Below are 21,976 nucleotides of genomic sequence, written 5' to 3' on the forward strand. Positions count from 1 at the left end.
GACTGGACCTAGGATTGAGATTTTTGACTGGAGAAAGGCTAACTTTGAGGAGATGCAAAACGATTTAGAAGGAGTGGATTGGGACAATTTGTTTTATGGGAAGGATGTAATAGAGAAATGGAGGTCATTTAAAGGTGAAATTTTGAGGGTACAGGATCTTTATGTTCCTGTTAGGTTGAAAGGAAAGGTTAAAAGTTTGAGAGAGCCATGGTTTTCAAGGGATATTGGAAACTTGGTTCTGAAAAAAAGAGGGATCTTCAATAAATACAGGCAGCTTGGAGATAATGAGGTACTCGAGGAATATAAAGAATGTAAAAAGAATCTTAAGAAAGAAATTAGAAAAGCTAAAAGATACAAGGCAGCTTTAGCAAGTAAGGTGAAAATAAATCCGAAGGGTTTCTACAGTTATGTTAATAGCAAAAAGATAATGAGGGATAAAATTGGTCCCTTAGAGAATCAGAGTGGTTGGCTATGTGCGGAGCCAAAAGAGATGGAGGAGATTTTGAATAATTTCTTTTCTTCGGTATTCACTAAGGAGAAGGATATTGAATTGTGTAAAGTAAAGGAAACAAGAAGGGTAGTTATGGAAAGTATGACGATTAAAGAAGAGGAAGTACTGGCGATTTTAAGGAATATAAAAGTGGATTAGTCTCCGGGTCCGGACAAGATATTCCCTAGGATCTTGAGGGTAGTTAGTGTGGAAATAGCAGGGGCCATGACAGAAATATTTCAAATGTCATTAGAAACGGGGATGGTGCCGGAGGATTGGCGTATTGCTCATGTTGTTCCATTGTTTAAAAAGGGGTCTAAGAGTAAACCTAGCAATTATCGGCCTGTGAGTTTGACGTCAGTGGTGGGTAAATTGATGGAAAGTATTCTTAGAGATGTTATATATAGTTATCTGGATAGACAGGGTCTGATTAGGAACAGTCAACATGGATTTGTGCGTGGAAGGTCATGTTTGACAAATCTTATTGAATTTTTTTGATGAGGTTACTAAGAAAGTTGACGAGGGTAAAGCGGTGGATGTTGTCTATATGGACTTCAGTAAGGCCTTTGACAAGGTTCCATACGGAAGATTAGTTAGGAAAGTTCAGTCATTAGGCATTAATATTGAAGTAGTAAAATGGATTCAGCAATAGCTAGCTGGGAGATGCCAGAGAGTAGTGGTGGATAACTGTGTGTCAGATTGGAGGAGGGTGTGTAGCGGTGTGCCTCAGGGATCTGTACTGGGTCCAGTGTTGTTTGTCAAATATATTAACGATCTGGATGATGGGATGGTAAATTGGATTAGTAAGTATGCAGATGATACTAAGATAGATGGAGTTATGGATAATGAAGTAGAATTTCAAAACTTGCAGAGAGATTTAGGCCAGTTAGAAGAGTCGGCTGAAAGATGGCAGATGGAGTTTAATGCTGATAAATGTGAGGTGCTACATTTTGGTAGAACTAATCAAAATAGGACATACATGGTAAATGGTAGGGCATTGAAGAATGCTGTAGAACAGAGGGATCTAGGAATAAAGGTGCATAGTTCCTTGAAGGTGGAATCTCATGTGGATAGGGTGGTGAACAAAGCTTTTGGTATGCTGGCCTTTATTAATCAGAGCATTGAGTATAGAAGTTGGGATGTAATGTTGAAATTGAATAAGGCTTTGGTGAGGCCAAATTTGGAGTATTGTGTACAGTTCTGGACACTGAATTATAGGAATGATGTCAATAAAATTGAGAGAGTACAGAGGAGGTTTACTAAAATGTTACCTAGGTTTCATCTCCTAAGTTACAGAGAAAGGTTGAACAAGTTAGGTCTTTATTCTTTGGAGTGGAGAATGTTGAGGGGGGACTTGATAGAGGTGTTTAAAATTATGAGGGGGATTCATAGAGTTGACGTGGATAGGCTTTTTCCATTGAGAATGGGGGGAGATTCAAACAAGAGGACATGAGTTGAGAGTTAAAGGGCAAAAGTTTAGGGGTAACATGAGGGGGAAATTCTTGACTCAGAGAGTGGTAGCTGTGTGGAACGAGCTTCCAGCAGAAGTGGTTGAGGCAGGTTTGATGTTCTTTAAAGTTAAATTCGATAGATATATCGACAGGAAAGGAATGGAGGGTTATGGGCTATGTGCAGGTCGGTGGGACAAGGTAAGAGTAAGAGTTCGGCACCGACTAGAAGGGCCAAGATGGCCTGTTTCTGTGCTGTAATTGTTATGTGCTTATATATTGGCCTAGGAAATAGACAATAGATAATAGGTGCAGGAGTAGGCAATTCAGCCCTTCGAGCCAGCACCGCCATTCACTGTGATCATGGCTGATCATCCACAATCAGTACCCAGTTCCTGCCTTCTCCCCATATCCCTTCACTCCGCTATCTTTAAGAGCTCTATCTATCTCTTTTTTGAAAGAATCCAGAGAATCGGCCTCCACTGCCTTCTGAGGCAGAGCATACCAGAAATCCACAGCTCTGTGTGAAAAATTTTTCTTCGACTCTGTTCTAAATTGTCTACCCCTTATTCTTAAACTGAGGCCTCTGGTTCTGGACTCCCCCAACATCGGGAACATGTTTCCTGCCTCTAGGAATGTGTCCAATCCCTTAATAATGTTATATGTTTCAATCAGATCCCCCCTCATCCTTCTAAATTCCAGTGTATACAACCCCAATCGCTCCAATCTTTCAACATATGACAGTCCCGCCATCCCGGGAATTAACCTCATGAACCTACGCTGCACTCCCTCAATAGCAAGAATGTCCTTCCTCAAATGTGGAGACCAAAACTGTACACAGTATCCCAGGTGGGGTCTCACCAGGGCCTTGTACAACTGCAGAAGGATCCCTTTGCTCCTATACTCAACTCCCCTTGTTATGAAGGCCAGCATGCCATGAGCTTTCTTCACTGCCTGCTGTACCTGTATGCTTACTTTCAGGGACTGATGAACAAGGAGTCCCAGATCTCATCGTACATTCCCTTTTCCTAACTTGACACCATTCAGATAGTAATCTGCTTTCCTGTTCTTGTCACCAAAGTGGATAACCTCACTTTTATCCACATTAAACTGCATCTGCCATGCATTTGACTACTCACCCAACCTGTCCAAGTCACCCTGTATTCTCATAACATCCTCCTCACATTTCACACTGTCACCCAGCTTTGTGTCATCTGCAAATTTGCCAATGTTACTTTTAATCTCTTCATCTAAATCATTAATGTATATTGTAAATAGCTGTGGTCCAGCACTAAGCCTTGCGGTACCCCACTGGTCACTGCCTGCCATTCTGAAAAGGACCCATTAATCCCTACTCTTCGTTTCCTGTCTGCCAGCCAATTTTCTATCCATGTCAGTACCCTACCCCCAATACCATGTGCTCCAATTTTACCTACTAACCTCATGTAGGACCTTATCAAAAGCTTTTTGAAAGTCCAGGTACATTACATCCACTGGCTTTCCCATGTCCATTTTCATAGTTATATCCTCAAGAAATTCGAGAAGATCAGTCAAGCATGATTTTCCCTTCGTAAATCCATGCTGACTTGGACCGATCCTGTTACTGCTATCCAAATATGCTGCTATTTCATCTTTTATAATTGACTCCAGCATCTTCCCCACCACTGATGTCAGACTAACTGGTCTATAATTGCCTGTTTTCTCTTTCCCTCCTTTCTTAAAAAGTGGGATAACAGTAGCTACCTTCCAATCCGCAGGTACTGATCCTGAATCTATACTTATACTTTATTGTCGCCAAATAATTGGTACTAGAACGTACAACCATCATAGTGATATTTGATTCTGCGCTTCCCACTCCCTGGGTTACAAATATTAAATGTTAAAATATTAAAATAGTAAAAATTAGTAAATATTAAAAATTTAAATCATAAATCATAAATAGAAAAATGGAAAGTAAGGTAGTGCAAAAAATATTTGGAGGGTACGGCCCGGATCCGGGTCAGGATCCGTTCAGCAGTCTTATCACAGTTGGAAAGAAGCTGTTCCCAAATCTGGCCGTACGAGTCTTTAAGCTCCTGAACCTTCTCCCGGAGGGAAGAGGGACGAAAAATGTGTTGGCTGGGTGGGTCGTGTCCTTGATTATCCTGGCAGCACTGCTCCGACAGCGTGCGGTGTAAAGTGAGTCCACGGACGGAAGATTAGTTCGTGTGATGTGCTGCACCGTGTTCATGATCTTCTGTAGCTTCTTTCGGTGTTGGACAGGACAACTTCCATACCAGGTTGTGATGCACCCTAGAAAAATGCTTTCTACGGTGCTTCTATAAAAATTAGTGAGGGCTTTAGAGGACCGGCCAAATTTCTTTAGTTTTCTCAGGAAGTAAAGGCGTTCCTTCTTGGCAGTGGACTCTGCTTTGTTGGACCAAGTCAGGTCATTTGTGATATTGACCCCGAGGAACTTAAAGTTTTGACCTGTTCCACTTGCACACCACGGATGTAAATTGGGTCATGTGGTCTGCTACTCCTGAGGTCAACAACCAATTCCTTCGTCTTGCTGACGTTGAGGGATAGGTCTTCGCACTATGCCACCATGTTTTTAATTTCCTCTCTGTACTCAAACTCATCATTACCCAAGATCTGGCCTACAATTGTGTCATCAGCAAACTTATATATTGAGTTTGATGGAAACTTAGCTACACAATCATGGGTGTACAGTGAGTACAGCAGGGGACTGAGTACACAGCCTTGTGGGGCACCGGTGCTCAGAGTGATTGTAGAGGAGAGCTTGTCCCTTATTTTTACACGCAAACAACAGGAATTCTGCAGATGCTGGAAATTCAAGCAACACACATCAAAGTTGCTGGTGAACGCAGCAGGCCAGGCAGCATCTATAGGAAGAAGCGCAGTCGACGTTTCAGGCCGAGACCCTTCGTCAGGACTAACTGAAGGAAGAGTGAGTAAGGGATTTGAAAGCTGGAGGGGGAGGGGGAGATGCAAAATGATAGGAGAAGACAGGAGGGGGAGGGATAGAGCCGAGAGCTGGACAGGTGATAGGCAAAAGGGGATACGAGAGAATCATGAGGCATCACTTCACCTGTGAGTCGACTGGGGTGATATACTGCGTCCGGTGCTCCCGATGTGGCCTTTTATATATTGGTGAGACCCGACGCAGACTGGGAGACCGCTTTGCTGAACATCTACGCTCTGTCCGCCAGAGAATGCAGGATCTCCCAGTGGCCACACATTTTAATTCCACATCCCATTCCCATTCTGACATGTCTATCCACGGCCTCCTCTACTGTAAAGATGAAGCCACACTCAGGTTGGAGGAACAACACCTTATATTCCGTCTGAGTAGCCTCCAACCTGATGGCATGAACATTGACTTCTCTAACTTCCGCTAGGCCCCACCTCCCCCTCGTACCCCATCTGTTACTCATTTTTATGCACACATTCTTTCTCTCACTCTCCTTTTTCTCCCTCTGTATATACCTCTTGCCCATCCTCTGGGTCACCCCCCCCCCCGTCTTTCTTCCCGGACCTCCTGTCCCATGATCCTCTCGTATCCCCTTTTGCCTATCACCTGTCCAGCTCTCGGCTCTATCCCTCCCCCTCCTGTCTTCTCCTATCATTTTGCATCTCCCCCTCCCCCTCCAGCTTTCAAATCCCTTACTCACTCTTCCTTCAGTTAGTCCTGACGAAGGGTCTCGGCCTGAAACGTCGACTGCGCCTCTTCCTATAGATGCTGCCTGGCCTGCTGTGTTCACCAGCAACTTTGATGTGTGTCCCTTATTTTTACAGCCTGGGTCCTGAAAATGATTACCAATGCGTCCACAATTTCTAGAGCCGCCTCCTTAAGTACTCTGGGATGCAGACCATCAGGCCCTGGGGATTTGTCAGCCTTCAGTCCCATCAGTCTATCCAACACCATTTTCTGCCTAATGTGAATTTCCTTCAGTTCCTCTGTTACCCTAGATCCTCTGGCCACTATTACATCTGGGAGATTGTTTGTGTCTTCCCTAGTGAAGACAGATCCAAAGTACCTGTTCAGCTCATCTGCCATTTCCTTGTTCCCTATAATAATTTCACCTGTTTCTGTCTTCAAGGGCCCAACATTGGTCTTAATTAATTTTATCCTCTTCACATACCTAAAGAAGCTTTTACTATCCTCCTTTATATTCTTGGCTAGCTTGCCTTCGTATCTCATCTTTTCTCCCCGTATTGCCTTTTTAGTTATCCTCTGTTGTTCCATAAAAGTCTCCCAATCCTCTGGCTTCCCGCTCATCGTTGCTATGTTGTACTTCCCCTCTTTTATTTTTATATTGTCCTTGACTTCCCTTGTCATCCACAGTCACCCCTTACTCCCCTTAGACTCTTTCTTCCTCTTTGGAATGAACTGGTCTTGCACCTTCTGTATTATTCCCAGAAATACCTGCCATTGTTGTTGCACTGTCATCCCTGCTAGGGTATCTTTCCAGTCAACTTTGGCCAGCTCCTCTCTCATGTGTCCATAGTCCCCTTTGTTCAACTGTAATACTGACACTTCTGATCTTCCCTTCTCCCTCTCAAATTGTAGATTAAAACTTATCATATTATGGTCACTACCTCCTAATGGCTCCTTTACCTCGAGTTCCCTTATCAAATCTGGCTCCTTACACAACACTAAATCCAGAATTGCCTTTTCCCTGGTAGGCTCTAATACAAGCAGCTCTAAGAATCCATCTCTGAGGCATTCCACAATCTCCCTTGCTTGGGGTCCAGTACCAACCTGATTTTCCCAGTCTACCTGCATGTTGAAATCCCCAATAACAGCCGTAGTATTACCTTTGCGACATGCCAATTTTAACCCTTGATTCAACTTGCACCCTATATCCAGGCTACTGTTTGGAGGCCTGTAGATTCAGGGCCTTTTTGCCCTTACAGTTTCTCAGTTCTATCCATACTACTCTGCGTCTTCCTGATTCTATGTCGCCCCTCGCAAGGGACTGAATTTCATTCCTCACCAACAGAGCCACCCCCACCCCCTCTGCCCATCAGTCTGTCTTTTCGGTAGGATTTATAACCCTGAATATTCATTTCCCAGCCCTGGTCCTCTTGCAGCCATGTCTCTGTTATTCCCACAACATCATACTTGCCAATTTCCAACTGAGCCTCAAGCTCGTCCACTTTATTTCTTATACTCCGTGCATTCATATATAATACTTTTAATCCTTTTAAAGTAATACTTTTACTCCCCTCACCTTTCACATCGATTCCTATTGCACTTGGCCATACTCTCCGATCCCTTCCTGATCTTTCTGTCCCTTTAATTCTGTTGTCTGTCTTAACTTTTCAACAGTTGAATTATAGGAATAATATAGGAATAATGTGCAGTACTTGGTGGACTTCTCTAGGATGTTTGGGATGGTCAATAAATGTTTACCTCAGGTACATAAATTAAAAGGGGATTCTTTTTAAGAAGAATGTTGAATAAGATCAACAGGTCAGGCAGCATTTATGGCAGGATTTCCCAACCTGGCGTCCATGAACCCCTTGGTTAATGGGAGGGGTCCATGGTATAAACAAGGTTGGGAACCCTGATCTATGGAAAGGAATAGACAGCTGACGTTTCGGGCCAAAACTCTTCAGGAATTAAAACTTGTTGATTATGAGCTGGGTGTCCCATAACATTCAAGCATTTCTTTTAATGTCACTGATGTAAGAAAAATTGGTTACGTCAGTTATTGGGGATGGGGGAGAATGATGTAACCAGTTAACATCAATTATCTTAGTAAGCGTGCAATTGGAGTGTACTGCATGAATTTTAAAGGCTTCCTCTTTTGTGGGCTAGGAAATGCTAAGCAACTATTGACTTTTCAGGATCCTGAACAACTACAGGACAAATCAAATGAAATCCTTACTGCAATCATTCAAGGAATGCGCAAGGAGGAGCCCAGCAACAATGTAAAGTTGGCTGCAACAAATGCACTGCTCAACTCCTTGGAATTCACTAAAGCTAACTTTGACAAAGAGGTAAGAGGCTATTTTTAATGCTATGAAGATGGTCAGCATTCCAGACAAACAGGGGTGTCTGGTTGATTATGATCTAGCCAATCAATCAAGCATAAATGTTTGGCCTTCTCCCTCTTCTCTACCCCTTGTCTTCCCCCTTTCCATTTAAATAACAGTTGGTTGTTGGCCTCAAGTCTGTGATGAGAAATCATGCACCACGCTGCTCTCCTGATGAAATTCAATGAAATAAAACTGAGACTTGCTGGTTATGTAAGGTTTTTATGCTGACTAAAACCCTTCTGTGTATGGTGGTGTAATGTGACATGGAAGATTGGAAATTAAACATTTATCCCAAAACTAACAAGTTAAAATTTTTATTGACTTTATCCTACTATAAATATACACACAGAATTTTTAATGAAGGGGGCTGCTTATTTTATAAACCTGTTTCATTGAATGTTTAAGTTTCCTAATTCCTTTGTGCTTATTGTTACTGGAAGCTATTGGCTCCCAATCATAATGACATACATTAGCCATGTTCTTAAAATAGATTAAAGTTTTTGTGCATCTTTACAGATGTTTTTTCTCTTTTATAGTCTGAGAGGCATTTTATTATGCAAGTAGTTTGTGAAGCAACTCAGTGCCCCGATACAAGGGTAAGTACCATTGCTTTAAATTGTGTGCAATGCCAGAGATTCCAATAGCAGATACATCCATTTAGTGAAGTTGATGCTTGAATCTAATAGGTGAGAGTGGCTGCCTTGCAAAATTTGGTGAAGATCATGTCCCTATATTACCAGTATATGGAAACTTACATGGGTCCAGCTCTTTTTGCTGTAAGTATAATTTGTATTTCAAATTGCTTTTCCGTGTTTGCAGAATCTAGTTTAGCAACTGGGATGGGGTTGTAACTGCACTGGTCCAATGATGTAATGGCCACACAACATTCAGATGTCCTTGAAGATTTATTTTTATTTCTCTCTCTCTTTATTCAGTAGACACCGTGAAAACTACAAGAAAATAAAGGACATGATAAGTTTGCCAATAAACGGCCCCAAAACACGTCAGCACAACAAAAGTGTGCTGAAATCAAATAAAATCACTAAAAACGTATCACACTGTCCATGTAAAGGCACATCAACAACATCATATAAAACAAATAAGAAAAACAATTACCGTGCGTGCCTCTTGGACCACATGCAGAATGAGGTTATTTTAGGGCCATGTGTCTTTCTCTGCTTCCATGTTGGTTCTGATCCATTATACCACAGTCATGCTTTCTTTAAACTCTAGTCATGTGACCCATTAAACTCTGGTTGTGATCCATTAAAATCCACATTAAATAAAACCTTAACATAAAATATTTTAAGGTGATAAAATAATCATGAATTTATGACAAAAACACATAAAATAAACATCTGGATGAAACATGTCTCTGAGACAGTTACAGGGATTCCCAGTTTTTTTTATGCCATGGACTTCTGCCATTAATCCTCCATCCCAGGTTGGAACCTGTAATCTAGAATATCTGATAATCAGCGACCACTGGGGCTTTGTAGGACAGATTATTCAGTCGACAGGTGGTTCCTGGGTTGGTGAAATACAGCCTTAAAAATTCACAAGGCTCTACCCAAAAAGTTCCTAGATATTAAATAGATTTAACTTTAATGAAATTTAGGCAGGAAAAATTAAATGTTTTTTTTTTAAACCCCTTTTTGGATTTCTTGGGTAATGTTTTAGTATTGTAGAAAACTGATTATTTATTGGTCTATTATTGTCATGTATTGAAGACCTTCTCTTGCTTTCATACAGATCAAATCATTATGGATTGTATGGAGGTAGAATAAGTTAATTAATAATGAGGAATAAAGTGTAAAAGCTACAGAGAAAGTGTAGAACAATTGTTTTCACTGAACCATGAGATTTTAAAGGAAGTTTCCGAAAGGGGCGCTGATAAGTTTTAAGTGTTTATGGGAACTGAGGCCTCGGTGAGCCAGATGCTGAACTGTTACGATTTATTGGATAGGTTATTATTGGAATTTTCCTGTCATTGAATTCCTGTGCACGGACAGAGATGACTACTAATTTAAAAATACACTGAAATCTAGCATTAGTGACATTTGACCCTTTCTTCAGAATGAAGTTGAAAATACTTAAGTATAAATTTTGGTGGTACAGTTACAGTTAACCCTTTCTGGTAGATGTTTCTTTTAACATCTTGAAATCTCAAAGATTACCATTGAAGCTATGAAGAGTGATATTGATGAAGTCGCCCTACAAGGAATTGAGTTCTGGTCCAATGTTTGTGATGAGGAAATGGATCTGGCTATTGAAGCTTCTGAGGTATGCATTGGATGTAATTCTTTGTGTTTTTCTTCCCTCTGTGGGGGTGCTGAACAATACAATAATCATGTTATGCTAGGAAAGCTCATGGAAATGTTAAGCCGTGTCCCACTTATACTCTTTGTTGTAAAACACTCTGGCACTATTTGTAATTTGGAAGGGCACAGCCTCCTTCCTGACAAAATGTTAATCCTTCACCAAAGAGATTTTGTCAATTTATTTAACATTGCTGCAGTTATTGTGGAATGTTGTGGATTTGTGACCAGATGTGTAAAACATCACAGTAAACTGCACCACATTGAAACTGTAGCTGATAGTTAATTTCAACCAAATCTAAGCTATTGTTTTATAAGCTGTTTAAGAGTGGAAGTTTCTTTTAGATTCCATGTTGCATTGGATATAAGTGGTTAGTTGTGAAAAATCTATTTTGGTTTGGTTTATTATGCTTTAAATAATTTAAATCAATTTTCCTTTGTACAGGCAGCAGAACAGGGAAGGCCTCCTGAACATACAAGCAAATTCTATGCAAAAGGAGCGTTACAGTATTTGGTACCCATTCTCACTCAAACTTTGACTAAACAGGTAATTCTAAGTGGTGCAGATGAACTTGAATCTGATTCTGTGCTGATCGGCTTTCTTTGTGCTGGAGTCTGATATGAGTAACAGCAAACCATTTCACAGCTGAGATTATCTATTTATATTTTGACCAGCTCACTGCTGTGAAATACAAAATGTGCACAAAACAAGGTTCATTCTAAGAAGTTTTGTACATCTCAACATTTCTCACTAAGATGTGTTGTGCATTTAGATCAGATCAGATGCTGGTTTTGGAAGTAGGACTGCTTCCTGAAGCAAGTTGGGAGCAATTCTGTAAGGCCAGCAGTTTTATTTTCCCATTTTGGGGATACTGTTTGTGTTTATTATTCTAGGCTTGTATTTCAATATGACTAATACATAAAAGGTACTGGCTCTATTTTCTTTGAATAACAATTTCATTGTGTGCTTTTAAGGGTTGGATAATTGATTCACAAAAAGCTATGGTCTAAAATTGTGATAATTATGCAGGCTGCAATCAACTCTAGATTTTAATTTTGCTGATCATGAAGTAGTTCATCTGTAGAAGGTTCCCTGCCAGAGGAGTGTTTTTCTTTCTTCATTGCTATATCCAAACTATAATAGACTGGAATACAGTGTGCATTTCATCGTAATTGGACCTGACATGGCCAAAGTCAGCTAGTTGCATATGCTGTTTCTTTTGATTGGGGTTTAGACTACAAAAATGAGTTTGAGATATTTTTAAGGTTCTTAATGGTATATAAATGCAATTCTATTTTTCATTTCTTTGCTGGGTGACATTAGGATGCTCTTAGCCTGATTTTTTTTAAATCGCAGAATGTTAACTGCTTCCCTTTGAAACCGGTTTATTCCAAATGTTTAAACTTAATAGTGAACACTTCTAGCTGATAGAATGAAGTAGAACCTAGTCTGTACCAACTTGATGGCAGCAGTGAGAAAAGACCTGGGTGGTGAGGATCTCTGATGACTGATGCTCAATGGTTGGGAAGGTTTTACCCATGATGAACTGGATTGATTGCATTACCTTTAGGATTTTCCATTCAAATGCATTGATGTTCCAAAGATTGTACATGTTATCATTTATTTCCATGGGTAGCCTTAATTGTGAATAACTTAATGGTTAAATTTGATTTGGTATTTGTGTATGTGTCTGAGGAAGCAATTATTGTTTGGTTTTGAATACCATTTTAAAGGTTTAACCATGTGCATTGAAACATGGTGAAATGCATTGTTTCCATCAGTGCCTGACATGTGTAAGATGCCCTGGAGGCAACCTGCAAGTGGTGCCATGCTTCTGGCTCCAACGTGCTCTTAACTTACTGGCCTTAATTCCTGCACCTTTTGTAACTCATGTACAGGCATACTATCAAAATCCTTTATCTAATTGTCTGGCTAGGCTATTATAAACTAAATACTTTCCCATAACACTTCGGCCACTGTGAGCGCCCTCTGATCAAATGGCCCCACACTCTGCTAATAGGATAAAGGATTGGCCCTTGTAGTCTTCCTCTGAAAACATCACATGCACGACTTACAGTACTCTTTCAATTCTGGTTTCAATTAGGGTCAGTCGGACTGATCTTTGACCAATCCATAGGTCTTGTCAAACCCCGAATGACCTGAATCATCATGAAGTGACTTCAATACAATCCCCTGATGCTTCTCATGCAAAACCAACCGGGATCACCCATGCATGTCGGACCCTGTATAGAATCTGGTTCCTCAACTTCAATTTGTTCCATTTTCTCAGCAGTAGACGTATGGCAGGGTGTTTTCAACTCGGGCCATATCCCCTTACACAACAAGATTATCAAACGGTACCTTTACAAAGGTAATCTCACTGAGCGCAGCTGCCCTCCTGGATTCAATTGAGGAAACTGCTTTCTATTCAGAACGGTCAAGTTGTAGTAAGCTTGTGGAATGGCTCAAACATAAGCTTCCAAGTGATCCATGGCTCTATCCTGCCCTAGCTTTGCTTGTGGATTTCCCCATGGCATACTGCCTTAATTCCAGATGTAGGAATTGTCTCCCACTCTCCATTCCTGTCTAGCCCTTCATGCGCACGTCGAGGCAACACATCAGCATCAGTGCTCCAGTTCCATGGCCTGCGGCGTTCAGTTTCATTGAGGTCAGGATATAAGTCACTGAATTATTGATGGTCCCCATCACAAACTTAGTACCAAATAGACTAACATTTGACATCCACCACAGCCCATTTCAACACTAGAAGCTCCAATTTGTGTGTTGGGTAGTTTCATTCAGATGGTGACAAAAGCAACAGGTCTCAATCCTGTGCTCTGATGCTGATATAGAAAGCCCCCTAAACTCTTGGTTTGTGTCTGTATGGAGTACGTACGCTAATTGGGGGTTTGCAAAAACCAACACAGGCGTCTTTGTCAGCAGCTCCTTCAGCAACTAGAAGGCCTCTTCACATTTTGCACCCCATCTCGCCCCAAAGGGCTAAGATAATCTTTACTATCCTTTCCTTTTGCCACCCTCCATTTCTTCCCCAGTGGGGGTAGAATCCATGGAATGACTGTAGAGCACTCACATTCTTGGGCCTTGGTCATGTGGTCACCACTTCTATCTTTGACGGATCCATAGCTATTCCATCCTTTGAGACTATGTGCTCAACCTAGCTGGCAGATGTCTTGCAGAACTGGCAAATCCAGTGACAGCTTTAACTCTTGTGCTTTCAGGTGGCCTAGCACCTTCAGTAGCCTCTTCTCTTCAAGGGTGAACCCAAAGGCTGTTAGATCATTCAGGTACACCATTACCTCGAGCAAGTTCATATCCCCATGAAAAGTGTAAACTTAAATTCACTGGACCAATAACCACACCACAAACAGTTCTTTACTTTATCCTTTTCACCAGTTTATTTGTTCAGATTCAGCCGGCGAGAGGCTCAGAGCTGCATACCAGAGGGACAGTGTTCCTCTCCCTGTAGGAGCTCGCAACAGACCTCTGTCTAACATGCAGAAATGTTACAATTTGTGGAACTAAAGAGACAAAGAGCACTTAGTTCAACAGGTATTCCCACCAAGTCAGTTGGAGCAAAACTTAATTACTTAGATAAGAGAGTCCACTAAATGAAGGTTTTAATTACAGACAGATGTTCATTCTTGTCTTATTAGTAGGTCCTCCCTTTTCCCCTAAACAAATGAGGGAACTTAGCTTAGTGGTGTAAAATCATAAGGCATGGTGTGTGCAACCTGTGTGAACCTAGCCTCCTATATCGTTGTCAAGAGACATCTGTGAGTTGTTAATGTAAACAAGGCAAAGGCAGTTTCCTCAGTGAAGGACAAATAGAAATTTGTAAACTATCCAGAACAGAGCACACATAAGTTGACACTTAATTTTAACCCATTATTTACAAGAGTCCAAGCATTATTTCATACGTCCCCAATACCCTTAAAATTTCATCACATGCTGGAAAGCAGCTGGTGTTCCTGATATTCCCTGGGGCATTCTTTCAAACTGAAAGAATGGACATATGAATGCCATCTTCACTTTGACAGCTTCACTCATGGGTATCTAATAATACCTACTCCTTAGGTCTAGCATAAGAAATGAAAGAAAATAAACAAAAGGGCCCATTGGGTGGTTTGCAATTATCCAGCGGTGATAAAGGAGTTTAAGGTTAAGGAACCCTTAGGGAATGGTGATTATAATATGATCAAGTTCACTTTGGAATTTGAGAAGGAGAAACTAAATTCCAATATGTCGGTATTTCAGTGGAATAAAGCAAATTACAATGGAATGAGAGGGGAACAGGCCAAGGTTGACTAGAAAGGAACACTATTAGGAGGGACAGCAGAGTAGCAATGGCTGGAGTTTCTGCGAAAAATGAGGGAAGTGCAAGACAGATATATTCCAAATTAGAATAAATTTTCAAAAGGGAAGAAGGACACTACTGTGGCTGTCAAGTGAAGACAGAGCCAAAGTAAAAGCAAAAGAGAGGCCAAAGTTAGTGGCAAAATAGAGGATTAGAAGCTTTTAAAAACTTGTAGAAGGAAACTAAGAAGGTCATTAGGAAGGAAAAGACGAATTATGAAAGGGAGCTGTTGACTAATACCAAAGAAGATACTAAGAGCTTCTTTAGGTATATAAAGGGTAAAGAGAGTTGATGGTAGATGGAGGACCAACAGAAAATGACACTGTAGATATTGTAAACAACAGGAATTCTGCAGATGCTGGAAATTCAAGCAACACACATCAAAGTTGCTGGTGAACGCAGCAGGCCAGGCAGCATCTATAGGAAGAGGTGCAGTCGACGTTTCAGGCCGAGACCCTTCGTCAGGACGAAGGGTCTCGGCCTGAAACGTCGACTGCGCCTCTTCCTATAGATGCTGCCTGGCCTGCTGCGTTCACCAGCAACTTTGATGTGTGTTGCCTGTAGATATTGTAAGGAGATTTGAAGATGGCAGAGGAACTGAATGCGTATTTTGCATCAGTCTTCACAGTGAAAGTCATCTGCAGTATACTGGGCATTCAAGGGTGTCAGAAAAGTGAAGTATATGCAGTGAAAATTACAACTGAGAAAGTGCTCAGGAAGCTTAATGGTCTGAGGGTGGATAAATCTATACCTGATGGAATGCACCTTTGGGTTCTGAAGGACATAGCAAGAGAGATTGTGGAGGCATTAACAACGATAGTTCAAGAATCGATAGATTCTAGCATTGTACTGTGGGTGACTGGAAAATTGCAAATCTTACTCTGCTGTTTAAGAAGGATGTCGGCGGGCGTCACGTGATGACGTGGGATTGAGACGTGTAAATCCAGCTCTCCCGTAAAGAATCAGCAAAGTACCGTTTAAACAAAACAAAGTTAATAAATACTTTCCGAAAACTATTTATAACTTTGCAAGACTACTTTACAATATGCCTCGTAAACCGCAACAGAAGAAGTCTGTTGTTGCGAAGCCGCCACGAGATGGGAAGAAAAAAGGGCCTACTGCAGCGATGGAGCCTTGGACTCAGGTTGGATCTCCTTCGGAGGAGATGCATTCTATCCCCGGCGTAGAACAGGGAGCAATGGCAGCGGTAGCGGTCTCTCGGAAGAAGATGCCGGAAATGTGCATGCGCAAATCGACACAACTCAAACTACAAGAACCGACAGCCACTGCAACTGAAAGTGACTCAGAGTCAGAATTGGATACCGCAGAGAATACAGATGAAGAAGAGGAGGGAGAACTGGAAGAGACTGGAAGTAAAGGAGATAACGGAGGCATAAGAGAGGCTTTATTGCAGTTAACGGCTGAACTAAGAAAAGTAAGAGCAGAGCTTAGAGACATGAAGATGGGCTATAATAAAGCTATGAAAAGACAGGATAAAATGGATAAGAAGCTTCAGAAGATGGAAATAACAATGGAGCATATTAATGATAGAGTGGATAAAACAGAAATTGATCTGCTTGTCTGGAACACGGAAAGAAATCGACTCTTGGAGAAAGTGGACGTGTTGGAAAATTTCAGTAGACGTAATAATATTAAAATTGTTGGTCTTAAAGAAGGTATGGAGGGAGACAATCCAATAGAATTTTTTCAAAGATGGATCCCAGAAGTTTTGCAAATGAAAGAGGAAGACTGATCAATGGAAATTGAGACGGTACATAAAACTCTCAGACCAAAACCACAAGATGACCAATATCCACGATCAATTTTAATAAAATTCTTAAGATTTCAGGACAAAGAAAGGATTCTACAGGCAGCTGCCCAAGCTGCCAAGAAGAGAAAAGGGCCATTGATGGTTGAAGGGAACAAAATTTTTTTCTACCCTGATATAAGTTATGAACTTTTGAAGAGAAGGAAGAAATTTAATCCAGTGAAAAAAATGGTGGGATCACGGTTATCAATTTATATTGCGTTATCCTGCAACCTTGAAGATTTTTTTGGCTGGTGGACAAAAAAGATTTTTTGATGATTACCGGAAAGCAGAGCAGTTTGTGCGAGTTTCTCTGAATATTCACCAGATACAAGAACAAACCCAGGGGAGCGAGATGGATTGAAGATGAAGACTGGGTCAAAGAATGGACTTGTTGGATTTTTGAAGGTGGATGAATATATAAATATATTATTAATTATATCAGGGAGGGGAAGAAAGGTTAAAATTTGAGGAATACTAGTTGGGAATAGTAACATTAAATTTTTTTATATATATGTATAATTTTTTTTTGTTAGCTGGAAGAAGCACTGACCAATTGCTACGTTAATCACGTGTGCAAGTGTGGCTTTAGCCACGACCTGCAAAATGGAGGGGGGTAGTGTTGTGTATCCTTTCATTCACAACATTTTGTTTTTTCTTTTTTTGTATCTTATCTATCCTTTATTTTTTTATTTTTGCCTGGATGATGGGGAGGGAAACACATAGCAACATGGTGAAGTTCAAAGAGATTTCCCAAGGAACTATGAGAGTTGAGAAGCTAAGTAATGTTTTAGATTGGAGTAACTTTGTTAAGAATAATGACTAATTTATTGAATTTTTTGAGTTTTAATGGTAATGGGCTTAATGGACCAGTGAAAAGAAAAAGAATCTTAACACATATTAAGAAAATGAAGATAGATTTAGCCTTCTTACAGGAAACGCATTTAACAGAAACAGAACATCAGAAATTAAAGAGAGATTGGGTGGGTAGTGTTGTTGCAGCTTCATTTAATTCAAAAGCGAGGGGAGTAGCAATTTTGATCAATAAAGCGTTACCAATTAGAATACAAAATGTAATAACCGATTCTGCGGGGAGATATGTGATTATACATTGTCAACTTTCTCTGAATTATGGACTTTTATGAATATTTATGCACCAAATGAAAATGATGCAAAATTCATACAAGAAGCTTTTTTGAATTTGGCTGATGCACATGAAAAAATATTAATAGGAGGAGATTTTAATTTTTGCTTAGACCCAGTCTTAGATAGATCAACTAAGGCTGATACAAAATCGAAGGTAGTAAATCTAACTTTATCATTGATGAAAGATTTAAATTTGATTGATATATGGAGAAGAATCAATCCTAAAGAAAGAGACTATTCGTTCTATTCTCATAGACGTAAAACTTATTCAAGGATAGATCTTTTCCTGTGATCAATGCATATTCAACACAGAGTGAAAAATATGGAATATAAAGCAAGAATATTGTCAGATCATTCTCCTCTATTAATGACAATAATAATGACTGATAAGGAAGAAGTGGCTTATAGATGGAGATTTAATTCAACATTATTAAAACGTCAAGATTTCTGTGATTTTATGAAAAAGCAGATCCAATTTTTTTTGGATACAAATTTTCATTCAGTGGATAATAAGTTTATATTATGGGATGTGATGAAAGCATATTTGAAGGGCCAGATAATAAGTTATATGTCTAAAATCAAGAAAGAATATTTGGCAGAACTAGGTCAATTGGAAAAAGAGATTACAAAATTAGAAAAAGAATCTCAAAGACGTATGTCAGAAGAAAAACGAAGGCAACTTGTCAATAAGAAGTTACAATATAATATGCTTCAGACATACAGAATGGAAAAAGCAATCATAAGAACTAAGCAAAGGTATTATGAGTTAGGTGAGAGAGCCCATAAAATTCTTGATTGGCAGTTGAAAACAGAGCAAGCTTCCAAAACAATAAATGCAATTAGAACAAGTGCAAATAAAATAAGTTGTAAACCTTTAGAAATAAATGAAACCTTTAAAAGTTTCTATTCTGAATTATATCAATCAGAATCACAAAATGATGTTAATGAGATAGAAAGGTTTTTATCACAAGGAACTCTTCCAAAATTGAATTCGGAAGAACAGAAGGGATTAGATATGCCTTTTACATTAAAAGAGGTAAGAAGCTTTAGGATCATTCCAAAGTAATAAATCTCCAGGAGAAGATGGTTTTCCACCTGAATTTTATAAAAAGTTCAAAGATTTATTATTTCTTCCCTTTATGGAGCTAATACTTCAAGCAGAAAAAATACATAAACTCCCAGAATCTTTTTCAACAGCGATTGTAATAGTACTGCCAAAATAAGTCAGAGATCCTATGAAACTAACATCATACAGGCCTATTTCTTTATTGAATATGGATTATAAAATAATAGCAAAAATTTTATCGAATAGATTATCTAAGTATTTACCAAAATTAATACATATGGATCAAACAGGATTTATTAAAAATAGACAATTGGCAGATAATGTAACCTCGGCTACTCAGTATAATTCATTTGGCACAAAAAAGGGAGAAAAAGAGTATAGTAGTAGCCTTGGATGCAGAAAAAGCATTTGATAGATTGGAATGGGATTTTTTATTTAAAGTATTAGAAAAATATGGGTTAGGAATATCTTTTATAAATTGGATTAAAACTTAAAATACTAACCCTAATGCTAAAATAGTGACAAATTCTCAAATTTCAACACCATTCCAGTTAAAAAGGTCAACTAGACAAGGTTGTCCATTATCACTTGCTTTATTTGTATTGGCGATAGAGCCATTAGCAGAACTAATTAGAATTGATCCAGATATTATGGGTTTTAGAGTTAACCAGGAGGAATATAAAATTAATCTTTTTGCTTATGATGTTTTGATTTACTTAACAAACACACAACATTCGTTACATAAATTATCTTCTAGATTGGATGAATATGGGAAGGTATCAGGTTATAAAATAAATTGGGATAAAAGTGAAATTTTACCTCTTACTAAAGGAGACTATAGCCAATGTCGATTAGCAACCCAATTTAGATGGCTGGTAAACGGTATAAAGTATTAGGTATAAGATTTGATAATGATGTAAAGAATTTATATGAATTTAATTATTTACCACTACTGAAAAAAATTCAAGAAGATCCTGACAAATGGATGATACTACCAATAACATTAGTAGGTGGAGTCAATGTTGTAAAAATGAATATATTTCCTAGATTACAGTATTTGTTTCAAACATTACCAATACAATTTTATCAAGAGTTAAATAAATGTGTGAGAAAATTTCTTTGGAAAGGTAAGATGTCAAGAATATCATTGGAAAAATTGACATGTAAATTTGAGTTAGGAGGGTTACAACTTCCAAACTTTAAGAATTATTATAAAGCAAATCAACTTAGATTTATTGCATCTTTCTTCGATGATCGAAAACCAGCGTGGATTAAAATAGAATTAGACAAGATAGGAGAAAATAGACCTGAAGATTTTATATATAAATGGGAATCTAAATGGATACGGGAAAAGAAAGAATCTTCTAAATTAATACATTTGATTGATCTATGGAATAAGATAAATGTTGATAATAAAATACAGAAATCTTTATTAGCAAGGAGACCTTTGTTCCAAAACAGACTTATTCCTTTTACAATGGACAATCAACTTTTATATAATTGGTACCAAAAAGGGATTAGATTTATAGGAGACTGTTATGAACGAGGTATATTGATGTCACTTGAACAACTAAAGGATAAATATAAAATAGCAAATAACACTTTTTTTTGTTACCTTCAATTAAGGGCTTACTTAAAAGGCAAGCTGGGTCAAACAATGTTTTTGCCAAAACCTAATGAAATTGAAATTTTAATTCAAAAAGGGAAAATTAAAAAAATTATTTCTTGTATGTATAATTTGATTCAAAAACAGACAATTAAACAAGGAATCCACAAGTCAAAACAAAAATGAGAAACGGATCTGAATATTAATATTGATGAAACAATTTGGTTAAGACTGTGTCTTGACTGTATGACAAATACAATAAATGTTCGACTTAGATTAGTACAATATAGTTTTTTACACTAATTATATATTACACCACAAAAAATAAATAGATTAAATTCAAATCTATCCGATAAATGCTTTCGGTGTAATCAAGAAATTGGTACTTCCTTACATTCTACTTGGTCTTGTTCAAAAATTCAACCGTTTTAGATAAATTTAAGAGTCTTATTGGAACAAATTACTGGAACTCAATTTCCACGTAACATAGGAAAACATAGAAAACATAGAAAATAGGTGCAGGAGTAGGCCATTCGGCCCTTCGAGCCTGCACTGCCATTTATTATGATCATGGCTGATCATCCAACTCAGAACCCCGCCCCAGCCTTCCCTCCATACCCCCTGACCCCCGTAGCCACAAGGGCCATATCTAACTCCCTCTTAAACATAGCCAATGAACTGGCCTCAACTGTTTCCTGTGGCAGAGAATTCCACAGATTCACCACTCTCTGTGTGAAGAAGTTTTTCCTAATCTCGGTCCTAAAAGGCTTCCCCTCTATCCTCAAACTGTGACCCCTCGTTCTGGACTTCCCCAACATCGGGAACAATCTTCCTGCATCTAGACTGTCCAATCCCTTTAGGATCTTATACGTTTCAATCAGATCCCCCCTCATTCTTCTAAATTCCAACGAGTACAAGCCCAGTTCATCCAGTCTTTCTTCATATGAAAGTCCTGCCATCCCAGGAATCAATCTGGTGAACCTTCTTTGTACTCCCTCTATGGCAAAGATGTCTTTCCTCAGATTAGGGGACCAAAACTGCACACAATACTCCAGGTGTGGTCTCACCAAGGCCTTGTACAACTGCAGTAGTACCTCCCTGCTCCTGTACTCGAATCCTCTCGCTATAAATGCCAGCATACCATTCGCCTTTTTCACCGCCTGCTGTACCTGCATGCCCACTTTCAATGACTGGTGTATAATGACACCCAGGTCTCGTTGCACCTCCCCTTTTCCTAATCGGCCACCATTCAGATAATAATCTGTTTTCCTATTTTTGCCACCAAAGTGGATAACTTCACATTTATCCACATTAAATTGCACCTGCCATGAATTTGCCCACTCACCCAACCTATCCAAGTCACCCTGCATCCTCTTAGCATCCTCCTCACTGCTAACACTGCCACCCAGCTTCGTGTCATCCGCAAACTTGGAGATGCTGCATTTAATTCCCTCATCCAAGTCATTAATATATATTGTAAACAACTGGGGTCCCAGCACTGAGCCTTGCGGTACCCCACTAGTCACCGCCTGCCATTCTGAAAAGGTCCCGTTTATTCCCACCCTTTGCTACCTGTCTGCTAACCAATTCTCCACCCACACCAATACCTTACCCCCAATACCGTGTGCCCTAAGTTTGCACACTAATCTCCTGTGTGGGACCTTGTCAAAA

At 39.4% G+C, this 21,976-nt stretch overlaps 1 protein-coding gene across 1 annotated transcript in view; it reads left to right on the forward strand.

The window, feature by feature from the left end:
• Positions 1-21,976, forward strand: part of LOC134341432 (importin subunit beta-1-like) — a gene marked incomplete at its 3' end in the record, with an annotated part of 85,285 nt that overhangs the window by 9,985 nt on the left and 53,324 nt on the right. Inside the window, exons 5-9 of the mRNA XM_063039285.1 lie at positions 7,795-7,947; positions 8,523-8,582; positions 8,673-8,762; positions 10,159-10,269; positions 10,750-10,851. Coding sequence (XP_062895355.1) covers positions 7,795-7,947; positions 8,523-8,582; positions 8,673-8,762; positions 10,159-10,269; positions 10,750-10,851 — 516 coding nt within the window. The remainder of the gene's footprint in view (positions 1-7,794; positions 7,948-8,522; positions 8,583-8,672; positions 8,763-10,158; positions 10,270-10,749; positions 10,852-21,976) is intronic.

Source organism: Mobula hypostoma (assembly GCF_963921235.1).
Source record: "Mobula hypostoma chromosome Y unlocalized genomic scaffold, sMobHyp1.1 SUPER_Y_unloc_2, whole genome shotgun sequence".
NCBI classification, from domain to species: domain Eukaryota; kingdom Metazoa; phylum Chordata; class Chondrichthyes; order Myliobatiformes; family Myliobatidae; genus Mobula; species Mobula hypostoma.